The sequence below is a fragment of the Abramis brama genome, assembly GCF_963993115.1.
Source record: "Abramis brama genome assembly, chromosome: 12".
NCBI lineage: Eukaryota > Metazoa > Chordata > Actinopteri > Cypriniformes > Leuciscidae > Abramis > Abramis brama.
This window is the reverse complement of record NC_139974.1, coordinates 20272164-20298873: the sequence shown is the minus strand read 5'-3', so window position 1 is coordinate 20298873 and position 26710 is coordinate 20272164. Positions and strand designations below refer to the sequence as shown.

At 38.5% G+C, this 26710-nt stretch overlaps 2 protein-coding genes across 2 annotated transcripts in view; one reads left to right on the top strand and one right to left on the bottom strand.

The window, feature by feature from the left end:
• The window catches only part of LOC311094227 (retinoic acid receptor beta-like), a 263942-nt gene that overhangs the window by 203980 nt on the left and 33252 nt on the right, over positions 1-26710 (top strand). The window lies entirely within an intron of this gene.
• Positions 10883-11575, bottom strand: LOC311094228 (structural maintenance of chromosomes protein 5-like). Its single transcript, XM_084132016.1, has 3 exons — positions 11516-11575; positions 11252-11396; positions 10883-11162 (listed from the first exon to the last, which is right to left on the bottom strand). The coding sequence occupies exons 1-3, from the start codon at positions 11536-11538 to the stop codon at positions 10896-10898; spliced, it is 435 nt and encodes a 144-aa protein (XP_083988142.1). The 5' UTR covers positions 11539-11575; the 3' UTR covers positions 10883-10895.

Here is a 26710-nt window from a genome sequence, read left to right as displayed (position 1 = left end):
TGGGCCTTATCGAATTGTAGAAAAATTAGGTCCAGTAAATTATCGGGTTGTGCGTGAGGACAATGGAGAGGACTTGTGTACAGTTCATGTGTGCAATTTGAAGCCTGCCTTTCCCGCTGCTGCAGAGTTTGATCTTAAGGAAAGGGAGGAAGTCTTGAAAGTTTTTACTGAGGAGTCAGATGATGAGGATTTTCTAGGGTTTTAATACTGATAAAATTATGTCCTGGATTAATTGGCACTCTGTATTGCAAGGCCAAGTGATTTACAAATGACTGAAATCTAAATGTTGAAGGCAGGAACTAGTGCTTTATGCTGTTGTTATTGCAGGGTTTCATGTATTGACATTACCCTGATGATGAGCCTATATATATTTAATGTTTCAGAATATTAGGGAATCTTTCTCCATGGGGGGAAGAATGTGACAGTCGTCAATGTGTTTTCCCTATTCCGTACTGGGGATGGCGCTGTTGAGCGTATATCCGGGGAACCAGGTGGGAAGTTATTTAAGGAAGTGTGATTGTGTTTCTCTCTCCCGCGCGCGCTCTCTAGCCTTTGTTGTCAGGCGCGGGTCATTTCGGTCATGGCCACGCTAGCGGATGGCTTGTGAGTATTGTTGTTGTAGCCCGCGTGGCATCGATTGTGTTAATGCTGCGGTCTTTTCCTGTTTTTAATGCTTACGATTCAAATTTTGAGGAATATGTTTCCCTCATTGAAATTCGTAAATCATTTGGAAGTTGTTTAGAGCGATTCGGTGTTTTGCGGGTAAATGGAGCGTTTGAGAGAGAGCTTGTTCCAATCCAGTATGTTGTGGTTTAGACGCTAATTCAGGGCATTATAGGTAGTATGTTTTGAGGAGGTTTTGGTGTAGGGAGGGTTTTCTTTTGGGGTTTATTTTGGCGCTCGAGTTGCCGAATTATTTTTATAAAAATTGTGTTTGATGTAACGAATTGCATTTCAGGCCCAGTAGTTTTATGAGTAACATGGTAAGCAAACGTTTTTTTCCTTATGGCCGTTTTCCTCTTATGCGGCTGCTGTGTTGTATTTTGATGCATTTATTGTTGTGAGGTAATTAAAAGGTAAATGCTTTTTGCATTGCAGTTAATTACATGAATTATTTGATTTATTTGACATTCATTTATTGTTGTGAGGTAATTAAAAGGTAAATGTTTTTTGCATTGCAGTTAATTACATGAATTATTTGATTTATTTGACATTCATTTATTGTTGTGAGGTAATTAAAAGGTAAATGTTCCTGGGCCTGAAATTAATAGGTGTTTTGTTTAATTAGTTTTTTTTTCCTTCATTTATTTCTCTTTTGAATTGAACGTCTTGATGTACTGAGTGGTAATATGACTGGAATGGAATTTGAATAGAAAACTTATTTTCCTCAATTTTCTTGTGGTTCCTTGGTCTGTTATTTCAGAATTGATTGTCAACCCTTATGTGTAGTGTTTCTAATGAGGGATTAATTAAATAATTGTGGTGGTTTTTACCCCTGGCGCCCGAACCCAATCCTTTAAGGCCAAATACCGTCACAGCATTAGTGGATTATCAAATGTATAGCTCCCATCACTGTTGTGCCTGAACGTGTTCATTGAACGATAGTTCATGAACTCATTCATATTTTGGGCGAACGTGAACTGAACGTACTGTATTACTGCCTGATGAATGTTACTGTGAACTCGTTCATTCTGGTGTCTGTGAACGGCACGCTCTTTCAGTTTAACTTCGTTCAATAGGGTGCCAGATTTCTATAGAGCCTTCCATGCGAAAACCCGGCTAAAACACACCGTAAACAGGCCTTAATATGTAGCGGAAAAAACACCCACCGCACCGCCACATGCGTCATCAAAACAAAAAGAAGCATGGAGGCGACAGCAGCATGTAGGCAATAAAGCAGCAAGGAGGCATCGAATGATCATTTAAACGAGTTTTATGACAAGGTCGGTGAGGATGGGAAAAATCTTACATTTCTGTGCAAACTTTGCCCGCCAGCTTTCAAAAAGAAAATCCGCACTTCAACCACATTCACAGCAAACCTGATAATAATATATAATAATTAATAATAATAATAATTCCTCATTAAAAAAGACCATTTAAGCAGCACGTTTTTTCCTCATGTTTTTGAGAATATACTGTAGGGGTGAAAGCTGCAGCTGCTACTAGTGTGGACTGAATGGACAGCAACAAAGCGTTAAAGCAACAATGGGGAAATGCTGTCCCCTCAATGCTAATGTAAACCCTGGTTGAATATGGATTCAGTGTTAAAACTGATAAAATAATTGCTGTTTGTGGTTCTATATGGGCTGTGGCAATAATTTTGAAAAATAATAGCTCGCAGCAACATATGGAAAAAAATAATTATGAACTAGTTTATTTTTGGAACTGTGAACTTAGTTCAAAATTTTGAAGTATGAACTATGAACTGAACTAGTTCATTTTAATATTTGTGAACTGAACTTTGAAATAGTTCATGTAGAAAGTGAACTTTCCCAACACTGGCTCCTATGCTGTAATCCTTTATTCACAGCTGATATAGAGGTGATCAATTCCATAAAGTCTACTATAAATAATTTGTCTATACAGTACAGACCTATTCAGTCTATCTATCTATTTCCTTATACAGCCTTCTAGGGTCATAGTGCTGGAGCCTATCCCAGTTTCTTTAGGCCAGAAGCAGGGGAAAGCACCCTGGACAGATGATCAGTCCATTACAGGGCTCTCTCACACACACACAGTCACACACAGGTAATTTTGACTCTGAAATTCGCCTAACCTGCATGAATTTGGACTGTGGGGGATACCGGAGTACCCGGTGGAAACCCACGCTGACAGTGGGAGAATATGCAAACTCCACAGAGCGACAATCAAATACAATTATCTACTTTGGTGTTTCTGATTTAAACATCAATACTGATATTAATATATGATGGAACATGGACTTAAGCAGATCTATCTTGTCTTATATGAAAAAATGAAGTGTTTTCCCATGACTTACCTTGTTTATTATTTAACAAGACCCCCTCCCCCACCCCAATTCACAGTGATTTATCACATATGTTATAAAAACATCATCAATCTTCCATTAAACTTGATATCTGTACTACACTTCAGACTGACACAGCTTTGGAAAGTCCCTGACATGTAAATACTAGATGTAGGGTAGTGTTGACTGATTGACAGCCACTCTAGATAATGCATGATTTTATTGACAGTGAGTGTGTGCTCCATGTGGAGATAGCTGGCAGTGGCAGTGTGTGTAAATATAGCATTGGTTCAGTTTGAGTTGACTCAGATTGACATGACTGCTCAATTAGCTCTGAGGAGTTATTCGGCAGCAGTGCATTGTGGGCAATCATGGTTTGTATTCACATCTTTTAATGACAGACTGTATCTTGGTGGTTTGGCTTTTGTTGTAAGATCACTAGCATGTATGATAACTTAATTCCCAGAAAAATGCACTGTTTGGCCTAGAATTTCAGTACTTTTTTGTTATTATTTATCATCATTAAATTTCAATTTAGATTTTTTTAAATATAAATCAGTTTTAAAAAAATCTACTTACTGGAGATTATCCCTGAACACATTATTTACAGTCAGTATTGTGCTTTGAGACAGGTTTTTCTTTACTGTAAAATCTCTGATCATGAAATGTTTTTCCCCAGTACATGGTTGCATCGCAACAATTCAATAAAAGTAAAATTTAGGTAGAATTTTATTGCATTATGAAGTATTTGATTTGGCGAAAAGTGTTGGGAACATGACTCACTCGTCCCACATGCCTACGTACTCTACTAAAGAACTTTTTCTTGTATTTGCAATTTAGTATTACTGTTTTACTGTTTAGTATTATTGTTTTTAAGATATGTTCAGAGATTGTGTAATACTTTTTTTAATTTTATAATTTATACAAGGCATAAATTGCTATATGGAAACTATGAAGGGAACAGAAATACATTTAAAATGGTATTTTTTTTATGTAATTTGACAAATATACTAATAAAAAATCACTTTACCAATACTATAGATACAGATATTGGAGTGTGTGATACACTGTAGTTATAGTGATGGTGAGAAATGCTGAAGCTGAACCAGTCAGCACAGATTTGAATCTGGAAAAAGAGCTCAGTGCTGAAACGTCACAGAACACTAGGACTGTGACTGGAGTGATGTGTGATGGTTCTACAGTCAGAAAAGAGAGACTCTCACACATACACACAGGTGACACAGGCAAATGCTGCCGGTTCAAGAATAAAAACATTGGTAGGTAACTGTAGTTTGCTAATTCTAGAGGCAGGTCGAAACCTGGATATGGATAGTTCTAAAAGGATTTATTCTGCTTCAATCTGGTATGTCAAAAACATATAAAAACAAAGTCACACAGTAATGTGACCAAATGATGACAAATAAATGCCACAGTAGCTCGGCACTAAGCCTTTTTCTTTTCTTGCGCATGACAGAGAACTCTGACAACCACACATAATTCACAGAACTCAGTAATACAGTTATGCAAGCTCACCAAATGAGACACAGCTACATTGACCTTGTAAAACCATGCAAAATTGCAATGGAAGCCCAAACATCTCATAGACATATTTACTTACATTTTGTACATTGGTAAGAGCAATTACCTTGTTTTGTCTTGTATGTTAAATACTTAAATTTAACCAATTACATCAATCAATTACAATCCTAAGACAAGCTACGAGCCATTTATGAATTATTTTATTGCTTTTTTTCGCATTAGAAAATCAAGACTTAACATTGGTTATTTTACTAGCATGAAAAACAAAATAAATTATTCAAATTAGGATAAAATTATATACAGAAAGCAAGTGAAGAACATTCCCCATCACTGAAGTGATTCAAGACTTCAGCTCACCGAATGAGTTCTCACAAAAACTCCCATTTTATATTTTATTATAAATATTCGCTGAAGCTGTCTATACTGCAAAAATGTATATTTGTTTACATCGTATCTGTACTTTGTTGTTTACGATGAGAGAATACAGAATTCAGTCAGTGAGCTTGCATACTGAACAAAACTATTTCTTCATTAAATCTAAATGGCTCTGATTGGTCATTTTATTCATACACTCTACTGAATTGTGAGTGATTGCTTATAATGCTCAACTCTGCAAAAATATGTGTAAAAAGAATGCAATGTGAGCACAGATCTAAATGTAATGCCGCAATCTACACTTGTCATTCATTTTCACATCTCACTTAAGTGTACAGGGCCATCTTTTGCCCCCTTACCTGGAATTTTGCCCCCTTACTCCATTAATTTCTGACCCTGTATTGCTGCATATATATATTTGTTTATTCAAAATCTTGACTTTTAAAGATTTGGGAAATGACTTGGGAAGTCATTTCTTATGGCACAATTTTTTCTGTTATTTTGTATTTATAAAAGCTAAAGATATATCTTTTCTTATTTCCCTTGCCTCAAAATGACTACATGTATTAAAAAAGCACAAATATGATGCTCTTAGAAAGGGCCAGTGGTAATGTTTGCCTGAACAGCAGTTAGGAGTGTTTAAACATGGCTTTAATCTGGATCAGGGCTAATTATCCTCGCTCTCAGCCTGAGAGAAGTTCTTCATTATTACACACGGTTCCCGACACGCTTTTATTAGGCAAAAGAAAAGAAGCAGCACTGCCTCAGATTAGGTTAAAGCTCCAATTATGTTGTAAAATATTCAAATCTCATCCTTCAGTGATTGAGGAGTTCACAGGCGGGTGAAAGAGATAGCTGCACTTCCACCCTACAATGAATAATGCTTTATTGACAGTGATGGTTATGAGAAATGACACTGGAAGCTTTAAAGATAAAATAAAACAGCTCTGATATGTGGCCTTTGGTTCAAGGAGGTGGCTTTAAAATGACTGAATATTAGCTGCATAGGCACGATGTGCTCTTTTACATTATTCTGAGCCACTTTCATATTTGCTGCCTGCACTGTTTGTGTGATTGATGCCATTGCATTCATTCTAACATTGGCAGCTTTTTTTTCTAATGTCGCAAGTTGTCTAATTTGTTAAGATAAATGTTGCTAAATGAAATTAAAATTCCCTGGGCACTTTCTTGTTTGGCTCTATTGAATTATGACCATGTGGTAATTGACTGAGATTGGAAGGGAAATCAAACAGCACTGTCTTTACCCTGGGGAGGAAGAAGACAAGTAGGTTTAATATTGAAGCCTGGCCGCTTGTCTTTCTGTGGTTAGTTTGTCAATCACCGTGAGGTCTCAGTGAAATGTGCCACGAATCTCTTGAATTTAATGATTTAATGCCAGCTGTGATATGCTTCTCTCTTAAGCAGAGATCATATTTACTGATCTGAGCCTGAGACAATAGATTGCCTGCCCAGCATTCACGCAGAGTGTCTCATAGCCTGCAGGTTTCAGTTCTCACTCTATAGCGGAGCACAGTAAACCATTCTTTTTGATGAATAAGGCTAGTGACAGAAACAACCTGGGGCCAGCATGAATGAACCTGCAGGTTTTGTTTTTGGGATATCTAACTAGTTTAGGCCCAATTTATCATGGCATATGGTCATCATTTTGATTATGTTTTGATTCAGTTTGAAAATCAAAACAAAAAAATGGCATTCAAAATTTAAGCCTAAAAAGATGAAGCCTCTTTTAGGACTATTAAGAAAATTACACAGACTTCTCACCACAATTCTCATTACTGTAATACTTGTAAGTAGTAATAACATTGTAATAATTATGTTTAAGTGCTCATACAGAATTAAAGAACACTGTTCCTTTCTCCTTCTGTTGATCTGTATATGTTACTGCTATGTGAACATGGGCTGTCTGGAGTGGTAGGATTGCTGATCTGGAACAGATGGGCTGTTTAATGTAAACTCTTGGAAAACAAACACATTAGCATCAGCTGCTCTCAAAGCAGACACTCCACAGAGTCATGTCTCTGCTCTTTTGAGGAATGTTACAGAACATACCTTTAACCCTCTTGTACTGTTCATTTGGGGCTCATTTGTCAGGTTTATCTGTCATAAATGAAAAAAAAAAAAATAATGAAAAAAAATTAACTAATGAAATGAATGAATTATATTTTTCTTCATTTTTTATTAATAATTTGTATTTTGAGGGCATTTCATGTTACTAAACAATATTTATCAATATATATATATATTTACCATTTATTTGCATAAAAACCATTTCCAGTATTATTTTGCATAAAAAAACATTAAACATTAATGCACTATTTCAGTTAAAACTAGAGCAAATGTATTTAAAATCCAATTAATTGTGGCAGATTAGCACCTTCTGGTGGGAAATATGAATATCATATGCAATATTTTGCAACTACTGTCAGTTATATAACTACTGCTAGTATATAAATATAGGCAAGTGCCTACACTCTAAAAAAAAAAAAAAAAAAAAATCCTAATTTTACAGAAAATAACTGTAATTTTCTTTATTTTTAAATTGTACTCAAAACTCTGTAAAATTACAAATAATATCTGTAAATTAAAAATGTAGCTGTTATTTTAAGTATTGTGACATTAATGACAATTATAATGACATTTTTTATACAGAACATTTACTGTATTTTTCATACAGTATATTTTCTGTTTTCTTAAATTACATACAAATGTATGTAAAATTACAAATATAATCTTAAATTAATCAGTAACAAAACAGTTAAATGATAAAACAGTCGAATGACTGGCAGTCCAAAAAAAACCCTGTAACATTAAAGTAAAACATTCTAAATTAAATAAACTGAAAAACACTGTTATTTTACAGGTATTTCCTGAATTCCTTCATTGTAAAAAAAAAATAAAAAAATCGTAAGAAAATGGTCAAATGACTGGCTGCCAAACAAAAAATGTAAAATTAACGTAAAATATTCTAATTTAAATAAACCGAAAAAACAGTTCAGAGTTCAGAGTTCATCTGATTTTTTTTCATTGTCACCATTGTTTAGATTCATACGCTGATTCTTGATGTCTGTGTGAGTCTATATGATCCTGTCAAAACATTTTCTGTATAATGACATCATAAAATGTTTCAAAGTATTTATATTGCAGGAATGTCTGCAGCAGTATTGGCTTGTGAAATTAACAACTAATATTTAAAGACTTAATTAGATATTAGACTTCAGGTGGTATCAATAAATCAGGCCACTACATGATGCCTATCATCACTAAAAGTGACCATCATCATCTGATCTGACTTTCTCTTGGATTCCTTGTAACAAACACCTGTCAGTTACTTAGTTTTTTCAAACTGCAATTACACTCCTCACCACTAGAGGTATTAGTGAGACCTCTATGCTTAGATAAAGAGACAGGTGAGCAGTAGAAGAAATTAGCATGGCTGACCTCCTTGGTCACCTGTCAAACAAAGTCCTGGTTGATAAACGCTCTGTTTCATGCTCAACTGTAAGTAAAATGTATATGTTCATGTTGATGTTTTATTTACTGATGAAAGATTATCTTTGTACTTATTGAATATAGTGAATGGATTGCACCTAATTAACAGGAGGCATTTTGTGTCTTGTAGAAGGACATTTCTGTTTGTACTTGTCGCTACTCGATCCGTACCGGAAACACGATCTGTTCTGCGCATGTGCGAGAACGCGACTCCTTCCTGTCTGATGTCGAAACCATTTACGGCAGTTGTTGTTCGACACTACACGATCCGTATCGTAACTGAAGCCCCTTAACTGACTTTTATTTATCCTTTATCATTTTATTTATTGTTTATGTATTTTATTTTAACTTTAATTTATTTTCTTCTCCCTAAAGTTGGGTGTTATTCTACGTGCTCCGTTTCCTGTTAACACTCATGTTTTTGTCAATTCTGTATAAGCCAGTTATTGTTGTAAATTTTACATCTAAAAAAAAAAAACGATCCGTATCGGAAATAGTTATTTACTAGTGATTATCTTACATATACATACATATATATATATATATATATATATATATATATATATATATATATATATATATATATATATATATATATATATATATATATATATATATCAAGGTTACATTAAATTGATTCAATTAAATAGTTTACATATGGGAAATACAGCTGTGCATTAAGTGTGGGCAGTATGATGGTTGTAGTGTGCGATCAGCCTCCTCTGCAGAAGTGATATTGTAATATTTACAATATTACTACATGTAATATTTAATTTGGTAAAGGGTTGTTCTACTTATTTCAGCATACTTTAACAAATGTCTGCACTCAAGAAAACACAGAAACACACAGGATAAAATTATTTATTTATTAATAAATGAATTCATCCATACCTACCTCATCCTTCTATCATCCATACCTCCATCCATCTATCTCTCCATCCATCCATCCCTCCCTCCTCCTCCATCCATCCATCCCTCCCTCCTCCTCCATCCCTCCCTCCCTCCCTCCTCCTCCATCCCTCCATCTCTCCTCCATCCCTCCCTCTCTCCTCCGTCTCTCCTCCGTCTCTCCTCCATCCCTCCCTCTCTCCTCCATCCCTCCTCCCTCCATCTCTCCTCCATCCCTCCGTCTCTCCTCCATCCCTCCTCCCTCCCTCTCTCTCCCTCTCTCCTCCATCCCTCCTCCCTCCATCATCAGCTCTATCCCTCCTCCCTCCATCTCTCCTCCATCTCTCCTCCCTCCCTCCCTCTCTCCATCCCTCCATCCCTCCCTCCCTCCCTCCTCCATCATCAGCTCTATCCCTCCTCCCTCCATCTCTCCTCCATCCCTCCTCCCTCCATCTCTCCTCCCTCCATCTCTCCTCCCTCCCTCCCTCCTTCCTCCTTCCTCCATCCTTCCTCCATCCATCCCTCCTCCCTCCATCTCTCCTCCCTCCATCTCTCCTCCCTCCATCTCTCCTCCCTCCCTCTCTCCTCCCTCCATCTCTCCTCCATCCCTCCTCCCTCCCTCCCTCTCTCCTCCCTCCCTCCCTCCCTCCTCCCTCCATCCCTCCCTCCCTCCCTCCTCCCTCCATCCATCCCTCCTCCCTCTCCATCCATCCATCCATCCATCCATCCATCCCTCCATCCCTCCTCCCTCCATCCATCCATCCCTCCTCCCTCCATCCATCCATCCATCCATCCTCCCTCACACACACACGCGCGCTCTCGCTCGCTCACTCTCACACACTCACACATACACTCTCCCTCCCTCAATCCATCACACGCTCTCACTGGCTCGCTCTCTCTCACACACACACACACACACACACACACACACACACACTCACGATCGCTCTCCATCCCTCACACACACACACACACGCTCTCGCTCTCCCTCCCTCACACACACGCTCTCCATCCCTCCCTCACACAGACACGCTCTCTCTCACACTCACTCACTCTCTCTCTTGCTCTCGCACGCTCGCTCTTACACTCACACACGTTCTCTCACTTTCGTTCTCACACATTCTCACTCTTACATGCTCTCTCTCACACGGTCTTACTCTCACACGCTCTTACTCTCACACACGCTCTCACTCTCTTACATGCTCTCACGCTCACACGCTCTCACATGCTCTTACTCTCACACGCTCACACTCTCGCTCTCACACGCTCTCGCTCTCACTCTCACACGCTCTCACATGCTCTTACTCTCACACGCTCACGCTCTCGCTCTCACACGCTCTCGCTCTCACTCTCACACGCTCTCACATGCTCTTACTCTCACACGCTCTCACACGCTCTCACTCTCACACGCTCTCACTCTCACACGCTCTCACATGCTCTTACTCTCACACGCTCACGCTCTCGCTCTCACTCTCACTCTCACACGCTCTCACATGCTCTTACTCTCACACGCTCTCGCTCTCACTCTCACACGCTCTCACTCTCACACGCTCTTACACTCTCACACACGCTGTTACACTCACACGCTCTTGCACACTCATGAACAAACAAACATGGCATTGACCTTTAGGCCTTGTTCATCAGCACAGGATGATAAAAATGTTTCCATGTCATCTAGACACTGGAATACAAACAAAAAGTCATCCTTTGCATCAGGAAATTCCTCCAGGACCTTCCTGAGGGCATTTTTTTGTTGACTTCCGCTCATCTGCAGAAAAGAAGGCTCTGTCACCTTCCCACAGAACAAGTCTCCATGACTGCGTACCCAGTCCCGCGCTGTAAGGAGGTCTCTTACAATGATTGGCTGTAAATATATATAATGGCACAAAATAATTAATCTATTTATCTAGCATGCATGCAACTGCTTGATATATGACCAATAAAATAACTTACCTTATCAGTGTCCTCTTCAACTACAACTCTTTTGCTGAGCGACAGTTTGCTGGTGGTGGACTTTGGCACCCTAAACACAGGCTCAAGGTTTCCCTGAAGGAGTTGGGATGCTTCCTTTGTCCAAAATGCAAATCTTTGTCCATGCCTTTGGAACATATGTAAATGTAGGAACTCTATTTGTATAAAACCTTTTTATTGTCACTTTTCTAACAGTGGCTAAATACAGCCAAGATACTGAAATTTTATCTGTAGAATCTGTCATACCCTTCTAGGCAAAACCTCTCCATTAGCTTAATGCACCACCACTGGTGAATCGATGGCACCTCCTCCTAAAAACACACACAAAAATAAAAAATAAATATTTGATACATATGAGTTTGATGGGATACTTGTGTGAAAATCCAGCTTACCTCTGTGAATATTAATGGACGGGAAGTACAGGTACTGAGAGCATACTGTGAAATACAAATAACAATGTAAGACTTTGATTTTATTATATAACAGCTCTGACAAATGAATTATTCTTACCATCAGCATGTAAACAGCACAGGAATTCTCTGAACACTGTTGAAGTGATTGATCCATAATCTGCCCTTGCAATCATAATTGTGTATAAAAATGATTAAAAGTGCTTGCTATTTTACAGCCTCTAGTGTTAATTTCTGTTGGAAACTGCAGTGACATGTATAAATATTGCCGTTTTTCTAATGAGCCTGTGTTGTGAATAACCATAAGACAACAATAGTTCTTCCGGGACAGATATCCTGTATAAGAGTTACCTGTCCGTTGGTCTGGGGATGGTAAGCACTGGAGACAGCATGTTTGATGTTCAGCGCACTGAAAATGCTGCTGTTAAGCTGCAGAGGGATCATCAGTTAAATTTGAAAGACTAGAGTACTTGTAGACAACAACATATATGTTGAGAGTGACTAGAGTAGGGGGAAAACAATTAAACCTTTACAAAACTTCACCTTGTTGACAAACTCCTTCCCTTGGTCGGTAATTATTTTTCTGACCGTGCCAAACAAATACAATTTGCTGATTATTTTTGCAGACACCTCAGCTGCTGTCTTAGATTGCAGGGGCGCTGCAATCACCCACTTGGTGTACAAGTCTGTCATTGTAAGGACATACTTATTGTTGCATGCTGTTTCTGGCAGTGGCCCAATCAGATCCAGACCAAGCACCTCCCAAGCTTCTTTTACCTGCATGCCACAAAATTAGCATTAGTCAAATGCTGGTAAAACTGTACACAAGCTTGAGACTAGCTTGTTAGTTTCATCAGTATGCTAAAACATTGTAAGCAGTACCTTAATGGAATGCAATACTGGCACAACAGTCTTGATTGGGTCATTCAGCTGGCAGCGGTGACAAGATCTGACCTAAAAAGCAACAAATTTTTTGAACAAATTGTCTAGAAAAATATCCAGTTGTTGAGATGGCGGTATTAACATTAAGTGACATGGCATCTGTGGCTTTAATATGTTAAGTCCATATGCTACTGCAGATGATACAAGATGGTGATAATACAGTAGTCAACATTTGAAGTGGATAAAGACCTTTCATTAAAGTTATATATAACTTTTAAATAATACCCGTTCTTGTCTTAGGACAACTTTGATGAACTTTTTTGATCTACTTCAAATATAACTTTTAAATCAAGGAGGTATCTAACAATCAAAGGTGGCAAAAGTAGACACATTCTTAAGAATAGATATAAGTTAAATTACCCATTCTTTCACATCCTGGATAATTGTAGACCAATAGTAGCCAGCAATAACCCGGTTTTGAGTGCCTCTGACACCATGATTGCCAGTCCCAGGGTTATTGTGGCACTCCGTGAGAACAGACCTCTTCTTTTCCTCTGACAGGACAACTAGCCGCATATACTGCATACTGGGGCCAATGTAGAAGAGTCTGTCGTCTGTTTTAAAAGGAAAAAAGAAAACGTCTGAAAGAGTTGAAGTTCAAAGTAAATAGAAAAATATCATATTACTATCTGATATCTGACAGGTTTAACTATATTAAAGTCACGTATTAATACCCAGATATGGGAGCTGAACAAGTACAGTTAAAAATATAGCTGCAAGCAGCAATACGGGGCCAAGCCCTGCAAGGCACAGCAAGCAGACAAAATACAGCAATCTACAAGTACTGTAAGCACAGCAGCGCAGCAAGCATTTAAGCAACAACAGCAGTGCGGAGCCAGAAGAACAAAAAGAGCAGAAATTGAATATACATGTAAATGTACACCAAGCACAGCAGTGCAGCGAGCATTTAAGCACCAACAGCAGTGCAGAGCCAGAAGGAATTGAAATGACAACTTTATACAAAATTTTAAAGTTGTCCCACACAGGACTCGAACCCACAACCATATTGGTTAAGGATTCATGACACTTGGTTTAGCACATTGCGCCACTCAGAGGATGTACAATCACAGACTGCAGAGGAGAGGCTTCAGTGTAAGAATGAGCACACAAAAGCAAGTTAACCAGATTAGCATGCTAAGCTAACTTAATGCTAATGTAGCTTATGATGTGGTACATCCAATCCTGGCAAAATAGATATCCTCAGATTCGACATGATGCAAGGAATCGATAGACACCAATTTTATGATTTTGTGACAAACTGTTCACAAGTTACAGCCTCTGAACCAATTATGGGTCGACCTCATTAAGTTTGCGACATAATAACTTTTTTTTTTCCAGTATAGCAAAAAAATCGGGGACAGTACTTTTATGCGGCTCAGTCCGAAGATCATTTGAGTACATGTTTGGACAAAATTAGACCAATTTTGAAGGAGGAGTAGCGAAAAAACTGTTTTACATTCGCTCAAATATGGCGGCCAGTCACATTGTTGAAAAATAACATATGAGATATCGTTGAAATCAGCATAAGCCAAGGAATATATTGACATAAAGAAATCAAATTTCAAGCAATGTTAGCAAAAGTTATAAGCGTTTTTTCAAAAAACAATGATATCTCTGGAACACTAGGTGGCGCTGTGATCAAACTTCTCATGTACTTTCGAGCCATGCTAATGATGATCCATACCAAATTTGGTCTAGAAATTTCAAATAGTTTAAAAGATATTGCAAATTATGACATAATTCAAAATGGCGGACACGTGGTACATCCCATCATGGCAAAATCGATATCCACGGATTCGCCATGACCCAAGGAATCGATAGACACCAAGTTTATAATTTTCTGACAAATCGTTCACAAGTTATTGGCCAAAATATGCATTTTCCATATCTCATGACCTGTAGGTGGTGCTGTTCCCAACTTTGGCATGGTACATCAGATCATGCTTCCGATGAAACGTACCAATTTTCGTTTCGATTGATCAAAGTTTGGCCGAACTATAGCTTCTGAACCAATTTTGGGTCGACCTCGTTAAGTTTGCGACATCATAACTTTTTTTTTTCCAGTATAGCAAAAAAATCGGGGACAGTACTTTTATGCGGCTCAGTCCGAAGATCATTTGAGCACATGTTTGGACAAAATTAGACCAATTTTGAAGGAGGAGTAGCAAAAAAACTGCATACTGTACTTTTCAAAATGGCCACTACTGTAATGGGTGGAGTCTTAATGTAAGATATTGGTTCTGATCAGCATGATGAGATGAATCAGGTGTACTAAGTTTCATTTTTCTAGATCAAAGGGTTCAAAAGTTATAACCATTTCAATGTTGAATTTTTTAACTGCTGGTGGCGCTATAGAGTTGGTCCTAGAGACTCAAAAATTGCTACATTTACTATTCATGGGCATCACTACAAGTGTGCCAAATTTCATCATTTTCCTATGTACGGTTCATAGGGCTGCCATAGACTCCCATTTGCGGAATAATAATAATAATAAATATAGCTGCAAGCAGCAATACGGGGCCAAGCCCTGCAAGGCACATCAAGCAAAAGCCGCTATAGCGCAATGCGGAGCCAGAAGAGCAAAACATCAGAAATTTAATGTACATCAAGCACAGCAAGTTCTGTAAGCACATCAATTACAGCAGCACAGCAAGCATTTAAGCACCAACAGCAGTGCGGAGCCAGAAGAACAAAAATAGCAGAAATTGAATATAGCACAGCGAGCATTTAAGCACCAACAGCAGTGCAGAGCCGGAAGGAATTTAAATGACAACTTTATACACAACTTTAAAGTCATCCCACATGGGACTCGAACCCACGACCAGAATGGTTCAGGATTCTAGATACATGGTTTAGCAGATTGCACCACTCAGAGGACGTACAATCATTAACTGCAGAGGAGAGCTTCAGTGTAAGAATGAGCACACAAAAGCAAGTTAATCAGATTAGCATGCTAAGCTATCTTAATGCTAATGTAGCTTATGATGTGGTATATCCAATCCTGGCAAAAAAGATATCCTCGGATTCGACATGACGCAAGGAATCGATAGACACCAATTTTATGATTTTGTGACAAACTGTTCACAAGTTACAGCCTCTGAACCAATTATGGGTCGACCTCATTAAGTTTGCGACATCATAACTTTTTTTTTTCCAGTATAGCAAAAAAATCGGGGACAGTACTTTTATGCGGCTCAGTCCGAAGATCATTTGAGTACATGTTTGGACAAAATTAGACCAATTTTGAAGGAGGAGTAGCGAAAAAACTGTTTTACATTCGCTCCAATATGGCGGCCAGTCACATTGTTGAAAAATAACATATGAGATATCGTTGAAATCGGCATAAGCCAAGGAATATATTGACATAAAGAAATCAAATTTCAAGCAATGTTAGCAAAAGTTATAAGCGTTTTTTCAAAAAACAATGATATCTCTGGAACACTAGGTGGCGCTGTGATCAGACTTCTCATGTACCTTCGGGCCATGCTAATGACGATCCATACCAAATTTGGTGAAGAAATTTCAAATAGTTTAAAAGATATTGCAAAATATGACAAAATTCAAAATGGCGGACACGTGGTACATCCCATCATGGCAAAATCGATATCCACGGATTCATCATAACCCAAGGAATCGATAGACACCAAATTTATAATTTTCTGACAAACCGTTCACAAGTTATTGGCCAAAATATGCATTTTCCATATCTCATGACCCGTAGGTGGCGCTGTTCCCAACTTTGGCATGGAACCTCAGATCATGCTTCCGATGAAGTGTACCAATTTTTGTTTCGATTGATCAAAGTTTGGCCGAACTATAGCTTCTGAACCAATTTTGGGTCGACCTCGTTAAGTTTGCGACATCATAACTTTTTTTTTTCCAGTATAGCAAAAAAATCGGGGACAGTACTTTTATGCGGCTCGGTTTGAAGATCATTTGAGCATATGTTTGGACAAGATTAGACCAATTTTGAAGGAGGAGTAGCGAAAAAATGGAATACTGTACTTTTCAAAATGGCTACTACTGTAATGGGCGGAGTCTTAATGTATGATATTGTTTGTGATCAGCATGATGAGAGAAATCAGGTGTACTATGTCTCATTTCTGTGGATCAAAGGGTTCAAAAGTTATAACCATTTCAATGTTGAATTTTTGAACTGCTGGTGGCGCTATAGAGTTGGTCCTAGAGATTTAAAAATTTCTACATTTACTATTCATGGCCATCACTACAAGTGTGCCAAATTTCATAATTTTCCTATGTACGGTTCATAGGGCTGCCATAGACTCCCATTTGCGGAATAATAATAATAATAAGAAAACTAACAGATACAATAGGTGCCTCAGCCCCTTCGGGGCTTGGCCCCTAATAATAGGAAAACTAACAGATACAATAGGTGCCTCAGCCCCTTCGGGGCTTGGCCCCTAATAACTTGATATTTTAAACAAATTTGTCCATTTAGCACATGAGGTTGTACCAGTCAGTCAGTTCTCTTCTATTTTTCATCATACAATCTTCCGGTTCTTATACCCCCGGTTTCACACAGACAAGGCCCAGAGAGTAAAATGCATATTTGAGCTGTTTTAACTGAAAGCAACACCTTGACTGATACATCTTAAAATATGTCAGTGCCATTTTTTGTCTCAAGATACACACCAGTAATGTTTATTTTTCTAAGGCATGTTTATAAAAGCTAGGTGTAACGATACCCTCATTTCACGATTCGATACATATCACGATACGATATTATTGCGATACTCCCAAGAAATATTATAAAAGGTTAACACAAAATGCACTGTTGATTAAAATACTAACTTTGATATTAGATTGTGGGTTTAAATTAATAGGCTTGGACTTGGTGCTTGTAACCCAAGGACAATGGTGGCACCAGAATAAAAATATTCATGATTCTTGAGCTGAAAATACTGAATTATTTTAGACGAATATTTTTAACATTCTGGTAACATAAGACGTTTGGCATTATCAGGACCCACAAATATCCCCCATTGCATTATTATACATTATAATCAACATTATATAGTAGTTTAATGTAGTACTTACACAAAAACTCTGAAAACATCATTTTTTTTCCTCACACAGTCATTTTTATTTTGGGTGAACTATCCACGATACGTATTGTTGCATTTTTGTATTACGATATATTGTGGCACGATATATTGTTACACAACACAGTTGAACTAAGGCCAAATCCTGGATTAGTCTAAGCCTTGTCATAGTTACCTTTGATGATAAAATTCGCAGACGCCCGTTTCACTTTCCGACGCTCTTCGTGATTGTCAGGCATTTCTCCTTTTAAGAGAAATTCTTGAATTTTTACATAAAATGCAAAAGAATCCATGTTTTTTTCGCAGGACAGTACAGTACAAATCGTGACAGTAAAGTACGTATCGAGTAGTGACAGTGAAGTTGTCGTAAAAACATTGACGATGACAGGAAGTGGCAAAAAAACTTCGTTCTCGCACATGCGCAGAACAGATCGTGTTTCCGGTACGGATCGAGTAGCGACAGTACTGAACGAATATTTGTGCCAGCTTTGTGGTCCTGGCTGAGATTTTGCTACACTGAGTCCAGCAACAAGGTTTCTGGTTGGATGTAGCTACCTTGGACAGTTGGATTACTGCTATGGACTTACTTTGGTGGGAAATCTGTATGTTTGATGACGGTCAGCAACCGTCATTCGTTTACCATCAAACCTCCACACCATTTGACTTCCTAAAGAGAATTAAGACTTGTATCTGACTCTCATAAATCACCTTTACCGTTTACACCAGTGAACGTTATAAAGACTGATTCATATATTGCTGGAAACTTCAACTCTTATACCGCACTATTTATATCTCTTTGTGTACTGGGTGTTTTGGCAATACTATTTGAATGTAGTTTCTTTGTTTTGAATATATTTTGGTATATATATATATATATATATATAAAAATCACATATTTCATTGCTGTTTTTGTTTGCTCTTTGGTTTAAACATGTTGATGCTTATGACCCTCCCTATTAACAGACTATTAATTAGCATTTACCCAAAGTAGTAACTGTTGGTTATATCCTACCATAACAAATATGTACAGAAACGCAGTTAAAGCAGCCAGAGAAAAACTAATGTTAATAACTGAACTAAAGCAAACACTGATCACCAAAATGGTGACATTAAAATATATTATTTGCAATACAACTTCTAAACCTCTGTTAATTCTCAATAAGAACGTTAGTATAAAAGAAATAAAGTCTGGATTGTAATAAGTGAAGATGCTGAGATCTTGAGAGATCTGTGTTTAATGTTCTGTTGGGATTTAAAGTGTTTCTGTATGGTCTGTTTTGTGGGTCACCATTGTGTTGAAGAGTATAGAGCCTGTGCTTCAGTCCAGGATGAGCAGAGAAACACTTGTTATACTGCATGTTGCTTTATTTAACAGACAGTAACTGTGTAGTTGCTGATGCAATGACGTATAGTCACAGTAAATCATGCATGTAGTTAACTGCAAGAGATTTACTTTTAACAGTGACTTTGTTTGTAAAAATTCAGGAAATATATGTTAAATAACTGTTTCTGTTAAAGTTTAATGAAGAATCCTGTAAAAGTATTTTGCACTTTATTTAAATTAGGATATTTAACATTCATTTTACAGTTTTTGTTTGGCAGCCATAGCTGACAGTCAAGATTTAATTTTACAGTGAGCATACCCAATAAAATGTACTTTTATTGGGTATACAGAATATACAGTATAAAATCATTGTCTATAGAATGTACCAATAAAACATGAAAACCCAACGTGTGTGGGTGTACTTATAAAACAGGAGATGAGACACAGGGATAAACTGAGCAGGATTTTATTCACAGAGTGGTTTAAATCTTTAGGATTGTCAAGCAGGTAAGTGAAGAGAATAAGCAGTTCAGTTGACAATCACACTTAACTGAAAAATCTTTTCCTTTACAGGAATGTGGAAAACAGATAAGCAGTCTGAGGGATCAATGGTTTGAGGTAGGGATGCACCGATCCACATTTTTTCACTTCCTATCCGATCCCGATACCTGAATTTGGATATCGGCCGATACCGATACTATTCCGATACCAGAGCTGTGTTTGCTTTAATATTTTTGTTATCATTATTGTTTATTTTATATGATGCTGAAATAAACTTCTCTCAGGCAAGTATGATATGTACGTATGCATGTATGTCCCAAAAGGAAACTTGAGGTAAGTATAAGGTCAGAAAAGGAAGTAAAAAAAAACAGGAAATCCTGTTAACAGGAAAAATCCCATTCTGAAAACAAATATGCAACTGTAAGGGTTTCAAATTGATTGTCATGTCAATATGTATTACATTCCCAAAATGTCAAATACTTGAGTCTTGAAATATAAGAAAAGTGCAAGTGTAACCATCTTACACACACACTATCTGAAGGGTGATCCTCGCTCCTATGCAGTTACTCTCTCGATGAATGCTCGATCAACATCAGCATCTTGCAAACAGACTGCGAACAGGATTTCACCTCAGACGCGCGAATGGATTCAAAATATTCAAGCGTCTCCTAGACGCGGTAGACACGAATTTGACGCGCTATTCGCGTTTGGTGTGAACGCACAGTAACGTGGTGCTTTTTTAAATGTTTGATTGCGTTCGTTGTGTTGTACGACGCGAGGGAGCTTTAAAGAGCTCTGAATTACGGCTTTGCAAACATTGCATTTAGCTGTCTTGCTCTGCGGTGTTTCCAGTGTGAAGTATTTACACAAAGCGGACATGTTGGCTAGCTGCAAACTGCGGAACGGAAGTTCTCTCATAACTCTGTGTCTCATTGAGCCGCGCCTCTGTTTAGGAAATCCATTCCGCAGTTTGCAGCCAGCTAGCAGACTCGCCGGCGGGAATCACTTTTGGAGTCATTTCAGCAGACAACTATAAAGCGCAGACATGACTCATGGATATATCGGATGTCTCCGCAGGTTGGACCGGGAAAATCCGATACGTAAATTACGCTGGTATCGGTCCTGATACCGATACTGGATCGGGTCGGCCCCATTCCTAGTTTGAGGTAGACAATGGAGGCAAGTAGACGCCGGTAGGTAGTTGGGTAGGTTCACTCTCATGCGGAGACTGACGAGACCGGACAACAGGTAAGCAGACACAAGCTGTGTCCCAATGTGAAGGCTGCATCCTTAGAAGGACGCAGATCTCGAAGGATGCAGCCTATGTGTCCTTCGAAGGACGCACCATGTAGCCTTCATAGGATTTCCTAATTGCGCAACCAGGTGTTTCTGATCACCGCTCCTGGCGCCAAGCAACGGTGCAAGAGGTGCCATCCTGATAATTAATTTGATATAATTGAGTAAACAGCTATGGAGCCAGAATTGGCTATTGTCATTTTTATGTTTTATATTTTACTGGAGGACATGGTGAGGATTGAATATAAAAACCCAATTGAATATAAAAAAGTCCAGTATTTCTCCCGCTCGTCATCGGCAGCTGTCATTGTTGCCAGGCGACAAGAACAATCCTCCATAGGCTAGACCGGTCCGAGCGCTTCAGATGCGCCCTTTGATATGGGACGCAGCAGTAGTTAGAAACAATTTGTTAATATTGTGACAATAGGCCTACATTTTGTTACTTTAATTTTCATAACTGCATACTTCGTTAAGTATTCACGTACAAATGTGAAGTAACCTACTTAAGTACTTTTTTTCCCTAAAATCACAATACGTTTTTACAATAAACTACACAAAAGTATATTGTTTAAATGTAACAACCTTGAAAATATACAGAAGTAAAATGCAACATACACAGTAATGCAGTAGTAGCCTAATATAAATGCAAAACTCTGTAAATGCAATCATAAAAACCCTGACAAGGAGTTTTTTCCCCCTGCAGAATACATACCTTTAGTTTTACTCTTGATACTTTAAGTACATTAGAGTATGCAAGATAATTTTGCTTAACTAAGGTTTTAGTAGTTTTTCCCCAATGCAGTATTAGTAGTTATTAAAAGTACTTTGTAGCAACAATGACATCAGGCCAGCTGTTTTTCAAATTAAGTGAATCATGAGGGTGTCGAACACATCGTCTTTGTCCTTAGGGAAGCAGCTTTGGTTAATTATTCTCTAGGGGATAATTTTCCAGCGCCCGTGTGGCTGGGGTTCCCCCCAGTTCAGCGTGAACTTCCCGTGACTTTACAGCCTTGTGACATTCCAACACACACACACACACACACACACAAAAGTACCCCTAAAATGTTTGATATGTATTCCTTTGTTTCTCAAGTGTCTTCACATGCCATAACGGAAATACTGACAATTTTATTGTGTGTTAAATCACACTTTATTTGTGTGTAATTATGCATATGAATGTAACGTTATGTTTCCCCAATCTTTACCTGTCATAATTGGTATCTGTCATAATTGGTATCTGTCTGACCGTCCTGTTTTAATTCAACCAGTCACACATAGGAGATTACAGTAAGATGTATTGTTCTGTGTGTACAATCTTAAGAGGAAATATGAATTCTTTCTCTCATAAGACATATGGTCAAAGTAGGCGTGTCTTCTTCACACAAAGAAACTTTTTCCCGCTTCAGATCAGAAGATCTGATTTGCTGTTGTCCCAAAAAGAGGGCGTAAACAGATGTCTTTTAAAAAGAAGAGACCTCCACTTATCGCTCTCTCTCATCTCTTGCTCTTGCTCTGACCTCCTCTTCTCCACGCGCAGCGCTTCTCCTCCCAACGGAACCAGCTGGACCAGGCCTTGCCTTGGCTTCTCCTCTGGGACGCATACCCTCGCGTCATGTAGAAGCTGCCGTTCTTTGCAACTAAGTTATATATATTTGCCTCTTCCTTCACGGGAGATCAATCTTATTTTCCGGTAAACGTTACATTCAGTGAGCCTTTTAAGCTTCCCGCGACACCGGAAGACGCAGCAGAAACAGGACACCGTCAGTGCTTCCTGCCTCAGCATCACTCGAACAGAGACCAAATTTGCAAGTATATTTATATCTGTCTAAAAGCTGATTCCAGGTGTCTCGTGAAATTAGGTTCTGTATGTAATAATTACTAGCTTTTCCCTTCTCTCTATATCCTTCTTCCTTTCTTCCTTTCTTTCTTTCATTCATTCTGATCACGTATGTTCTTGTTTGGTTAAATGTTTGTTTGTTTTTATTGTTTGCATTTTTACGTACGTTTATATTTGTAGCTCATATAATCTCTCTAGTTTTGCATTTATTAAAATACATTTATACTTTTCACTGTCTCTGTGTTTGAAAACCCACCTTATAAAGTCAATGAAATTAAAAGATCTAATTAAGCTACAAGCTCGATATTATAGACTACCTTGAGTAGTTTTTAATTCATAAACTCAAAGTTTGATGTTCGTGGCCAGAAGATAAAACTTTCTTGGAGTTTGTAAAGGGATACCCCTTCTTAACTGTGATAATCTCACATTTATTCGCTGGACCAGACCAGTTACAGAACAAGGTAATCTCGATAATTGTAAATGTACATGCGATTTCTGAATTATTATGACCATGAGTTATGATTATTAATATTTCCAAAATTCCCTATATCTTTGAGCTAATTCGCATTTACCCAGAGTCGTTTATGTTACAACTTTTTTCAGAAAGCCATCGACTGAATCAGCCCTGCAAACCTGTTGGTAGACAACTTAGTGGATAGTGGAAATATGCACTCAAACACTCTGGAGACCATCCCAGAAGATGTCCCACCAGCAGGAGGCCTTACCAGGGTCTCTATTGTGGAGCCCATCCTGGCCCAGCAGCACCAGGGTCTCCCATTTATATTATGTACTGTAAATTTAAATGTTTATGTTGATTTTGTTATGTTTAACGTATGTTGTAAATAGTTGAAAAAAGTACTTTAATGTAGCCTATAGAACAAATGATTTTCATTTACCAATTTTATTTAAAAAAAAAAAAAGGTATAAAAGAATTTGTTTCATGTAGAAATTATGACTGTCATTACAAAAATGAACAATGTCCAGAACAATTCATTCTCTTTTTTTTTACACATTTAAAGTTGAATAAAAATAATGTACAGAATTTCTTTCCTTTTAAAAAATAGTGAAAAAAAGTTAAACAAGAATATGTAGAAAAAAAAAATATATATTTTTCAATCATTCTCTCAAGAAGAGAAAACAGCCTGTCCATCCTCTCCCTACTCTCCTGTGCTCTCCTCGCCTCTGCCTCCCTCTCTAGTTGCATGTCTTCTCTGATCAAGTCCAAAAACTCATCCTTTGTCTCGCCACCTTCGTGCTGGTGCTAGTGCTGGTGGTGCTGGTGCTGCTCCTCCTCACCGTGGGCACCCACTGCTGAACTCGGCCCTGGTGTGTCCTCAGGGATTGAGGCAATGACGACAGGTGCAATGCCTCTGTCCCAACACCTCATCCATGAGGACAAACCAGGGCCAAGTTTCAGTAGTGGGTTTCCCACTCACACCCTCACCTGTCCCAGGACATTTGCAATCCTAAGGGCAGAGCAAATAAACCTTGGCTTGTTAACAACAACAGCACTACATTTCAGCAAAGACGTGTGTATTAATTTTCTTATATATTTTACTTTTTATTTTCTTATATAATTTTCTTTTTATTTATTTATTTATTTATTTATTTATTTATTTATTTTAAGCTGTCCCATTTTTTTTTTTTTTGCCTGTATGGGAGTTACCTTCCCCAGACCCATTTTCTCCTGAATTGCTCTTAAAAAGCAGAAAGGGGTACTTAACACAGGGGTGCAATCTTAAGTGCATTGTTAACGCTGCAAAATATGACACATCAAGACATGCATACAAAATACTTAAGAAATCATATTTCTGGATACTCAAATTTGGTTAAAACCACATAGCTTGCATGACAGCACTACAAAAACACATAAAAGTGAAACCCCATTGCCTTATCTACTGCTTTTCTTATTGTTTTGGGCTTTATAGGGTGAGTGATATTTCTTATAATACACAAGTGAGATAGACTAGTGGAAATATTACAAATAGGTCGTTAAACTAATATTAGCACAAGTTTTGCCTCAAACTACCTGACAAATGAAGCCATGCAATGGTGACAAAGGAGTTAAGATGAAGTTTATAAGAAACTTTAACTCTGGTTTCGCTAGCTATTTGAGTAAATGAAAACATAACTACTTACATTTAAATGTGAATTTGCTGTCCACCACCGAACTCTAGTCTCGGCCGCCTTTAAAAAAAAAAAAAAAAAAAAAAATGCTGTCGTCACCGGCGTGCAATGACTTATGGGGAAGGATAGTGTAGGATAGGCCGCTAAAGATCTTTTTATGTATCCTTCCTTTCACGGGGAAACGAAGGGTGCATTTGGTGCCGCTTTTGAATCAGGGTAGCCTTCGTCGCGGCGCGATGACGCAACCGTCCTTCGAATACGGCCTTCGAAGGATGCAGAATTGAATTGGGACAGCCTTCATCGCGGCCAATCGGCCTTCAAATACGGCCTTCGGAGGATGCAGCCTTCACATTGGTACACAGCTACAGTGTGCTTTTAAAGGGTGTGCTTTTAAATGGTGCTTAATGAGGATGTGGTGAGTTAATATTCTGGTGATTGGGAATGAGTGGGTAGAGCTGAAGGACCTGGTGATGAGCACGGTGACAAGGATGACCTCTGCCCCAGGGTGCTGGACGTTCCAGTTGGGCATTATGGAAATCGGTCAGTAGAGTGGGATCCAGAATGTCATCACGTGGTTGTTTTATTTTATCTTTAAAGCTTCCAGTGTCATGATCTCTCTTCTGGACTGTATTCTTCGCACTCCACAAGGACTTCCAAGCGGTAACCTCGTTGCCGGGAGTCCAAGATGGAATGGACGTGTAGACTAGGTTTTCATCCGCTTCTTACTGGAGGAGGTACGCCAGCAGCACCAGGTCCTGTGGAGGAAGGGAGAAGAGAGACATGGTGAGGTTTGAGCAAAGAAACATGAAAACTGGTGAAATTTTGTTCTGAGGAAGTAAGTTGAGGTGGTAAGTCATATTGATTTGGCATTAGATGAAAGGACCAATGAATTGGGGACTCAGCTTGCAACAGGGCAGTTGGAGGCGGATGTCCCTGGTGGAGAGCCAGACATTCTGTTTGGGATGGTAAGTGGGAGTTGCTGCACGTCTTGCTTTGGCCTGACTCTTATGCCTCCAGAGTGCCCCCTGCAGATGGACATGAGTGGAGTCCCACACCCTCTTGCTCTCCTGAAACCAATGGTTAACAGCTGGAACCTACTGTATGATGGCTCACCTGACCAGGGAAACATGGGCGGCTGGTAGCAGAGTATGCACTAGAAATGAATAAGTCCTGTGGTGGTTTGACGGAGGGAGTTTTGTGCATACTCTGCCCATGTTTCCAGCTGTGCTGGTGGTTGTGGCAGTATAACCGTAGGTAAAGTCCTATTTCTTGAATCTTGCATTCAGTTTAACCATTGGTCTGTGAATGATAACCAGAAGACAATCTCACCGAGACTGAGAAGTTGGAAGGCTTTCCACACACGTGGAACTACAGAAAGGCATTGTTCAACATCCGAGAAAATGATAAATTAATGAAACACTTGATCAACATTAGACATGCTGGATGATAAATGAAATCAGGACTTATACAGAACAATTATATTAAATTATTATTAAATTTGCCTTTACAAATACATACTGCTACAGTTAAAAAGTAGTCAGCGACTAAAAACAGCTCCTTTGACAGAAGACTAATGCTGATGTCCTCGCCTTTACAGATTGGGTCTCTTTTTCATTTCAGCCTTTTCAAATACACAGAAAATAATGTTTAAATACAGAGAGATTTGCCAAAAAATGCTTTTTCATTAAAAATTTTTTAAAAAAAAATACAATACTCCTCACGTAGGCTGAAGTTGCGGAAGACATGAAACAAGGTTTCAGCAGGGTTCAGTGGCAGTGGGTAAGCCTTTGAATGGAATGAGTTTACAAGCTTTAGAGCAGTCAGCGGCTACCAGGATGCAGGTGGTGTTGTCGGATGGAGTCAGGTCGGTAACAAAATCTATTCCCAGGTGAACCATGGTCTGTAAGGAATTGATATTGGTTGGAGCTTGCCTTCCAGTAG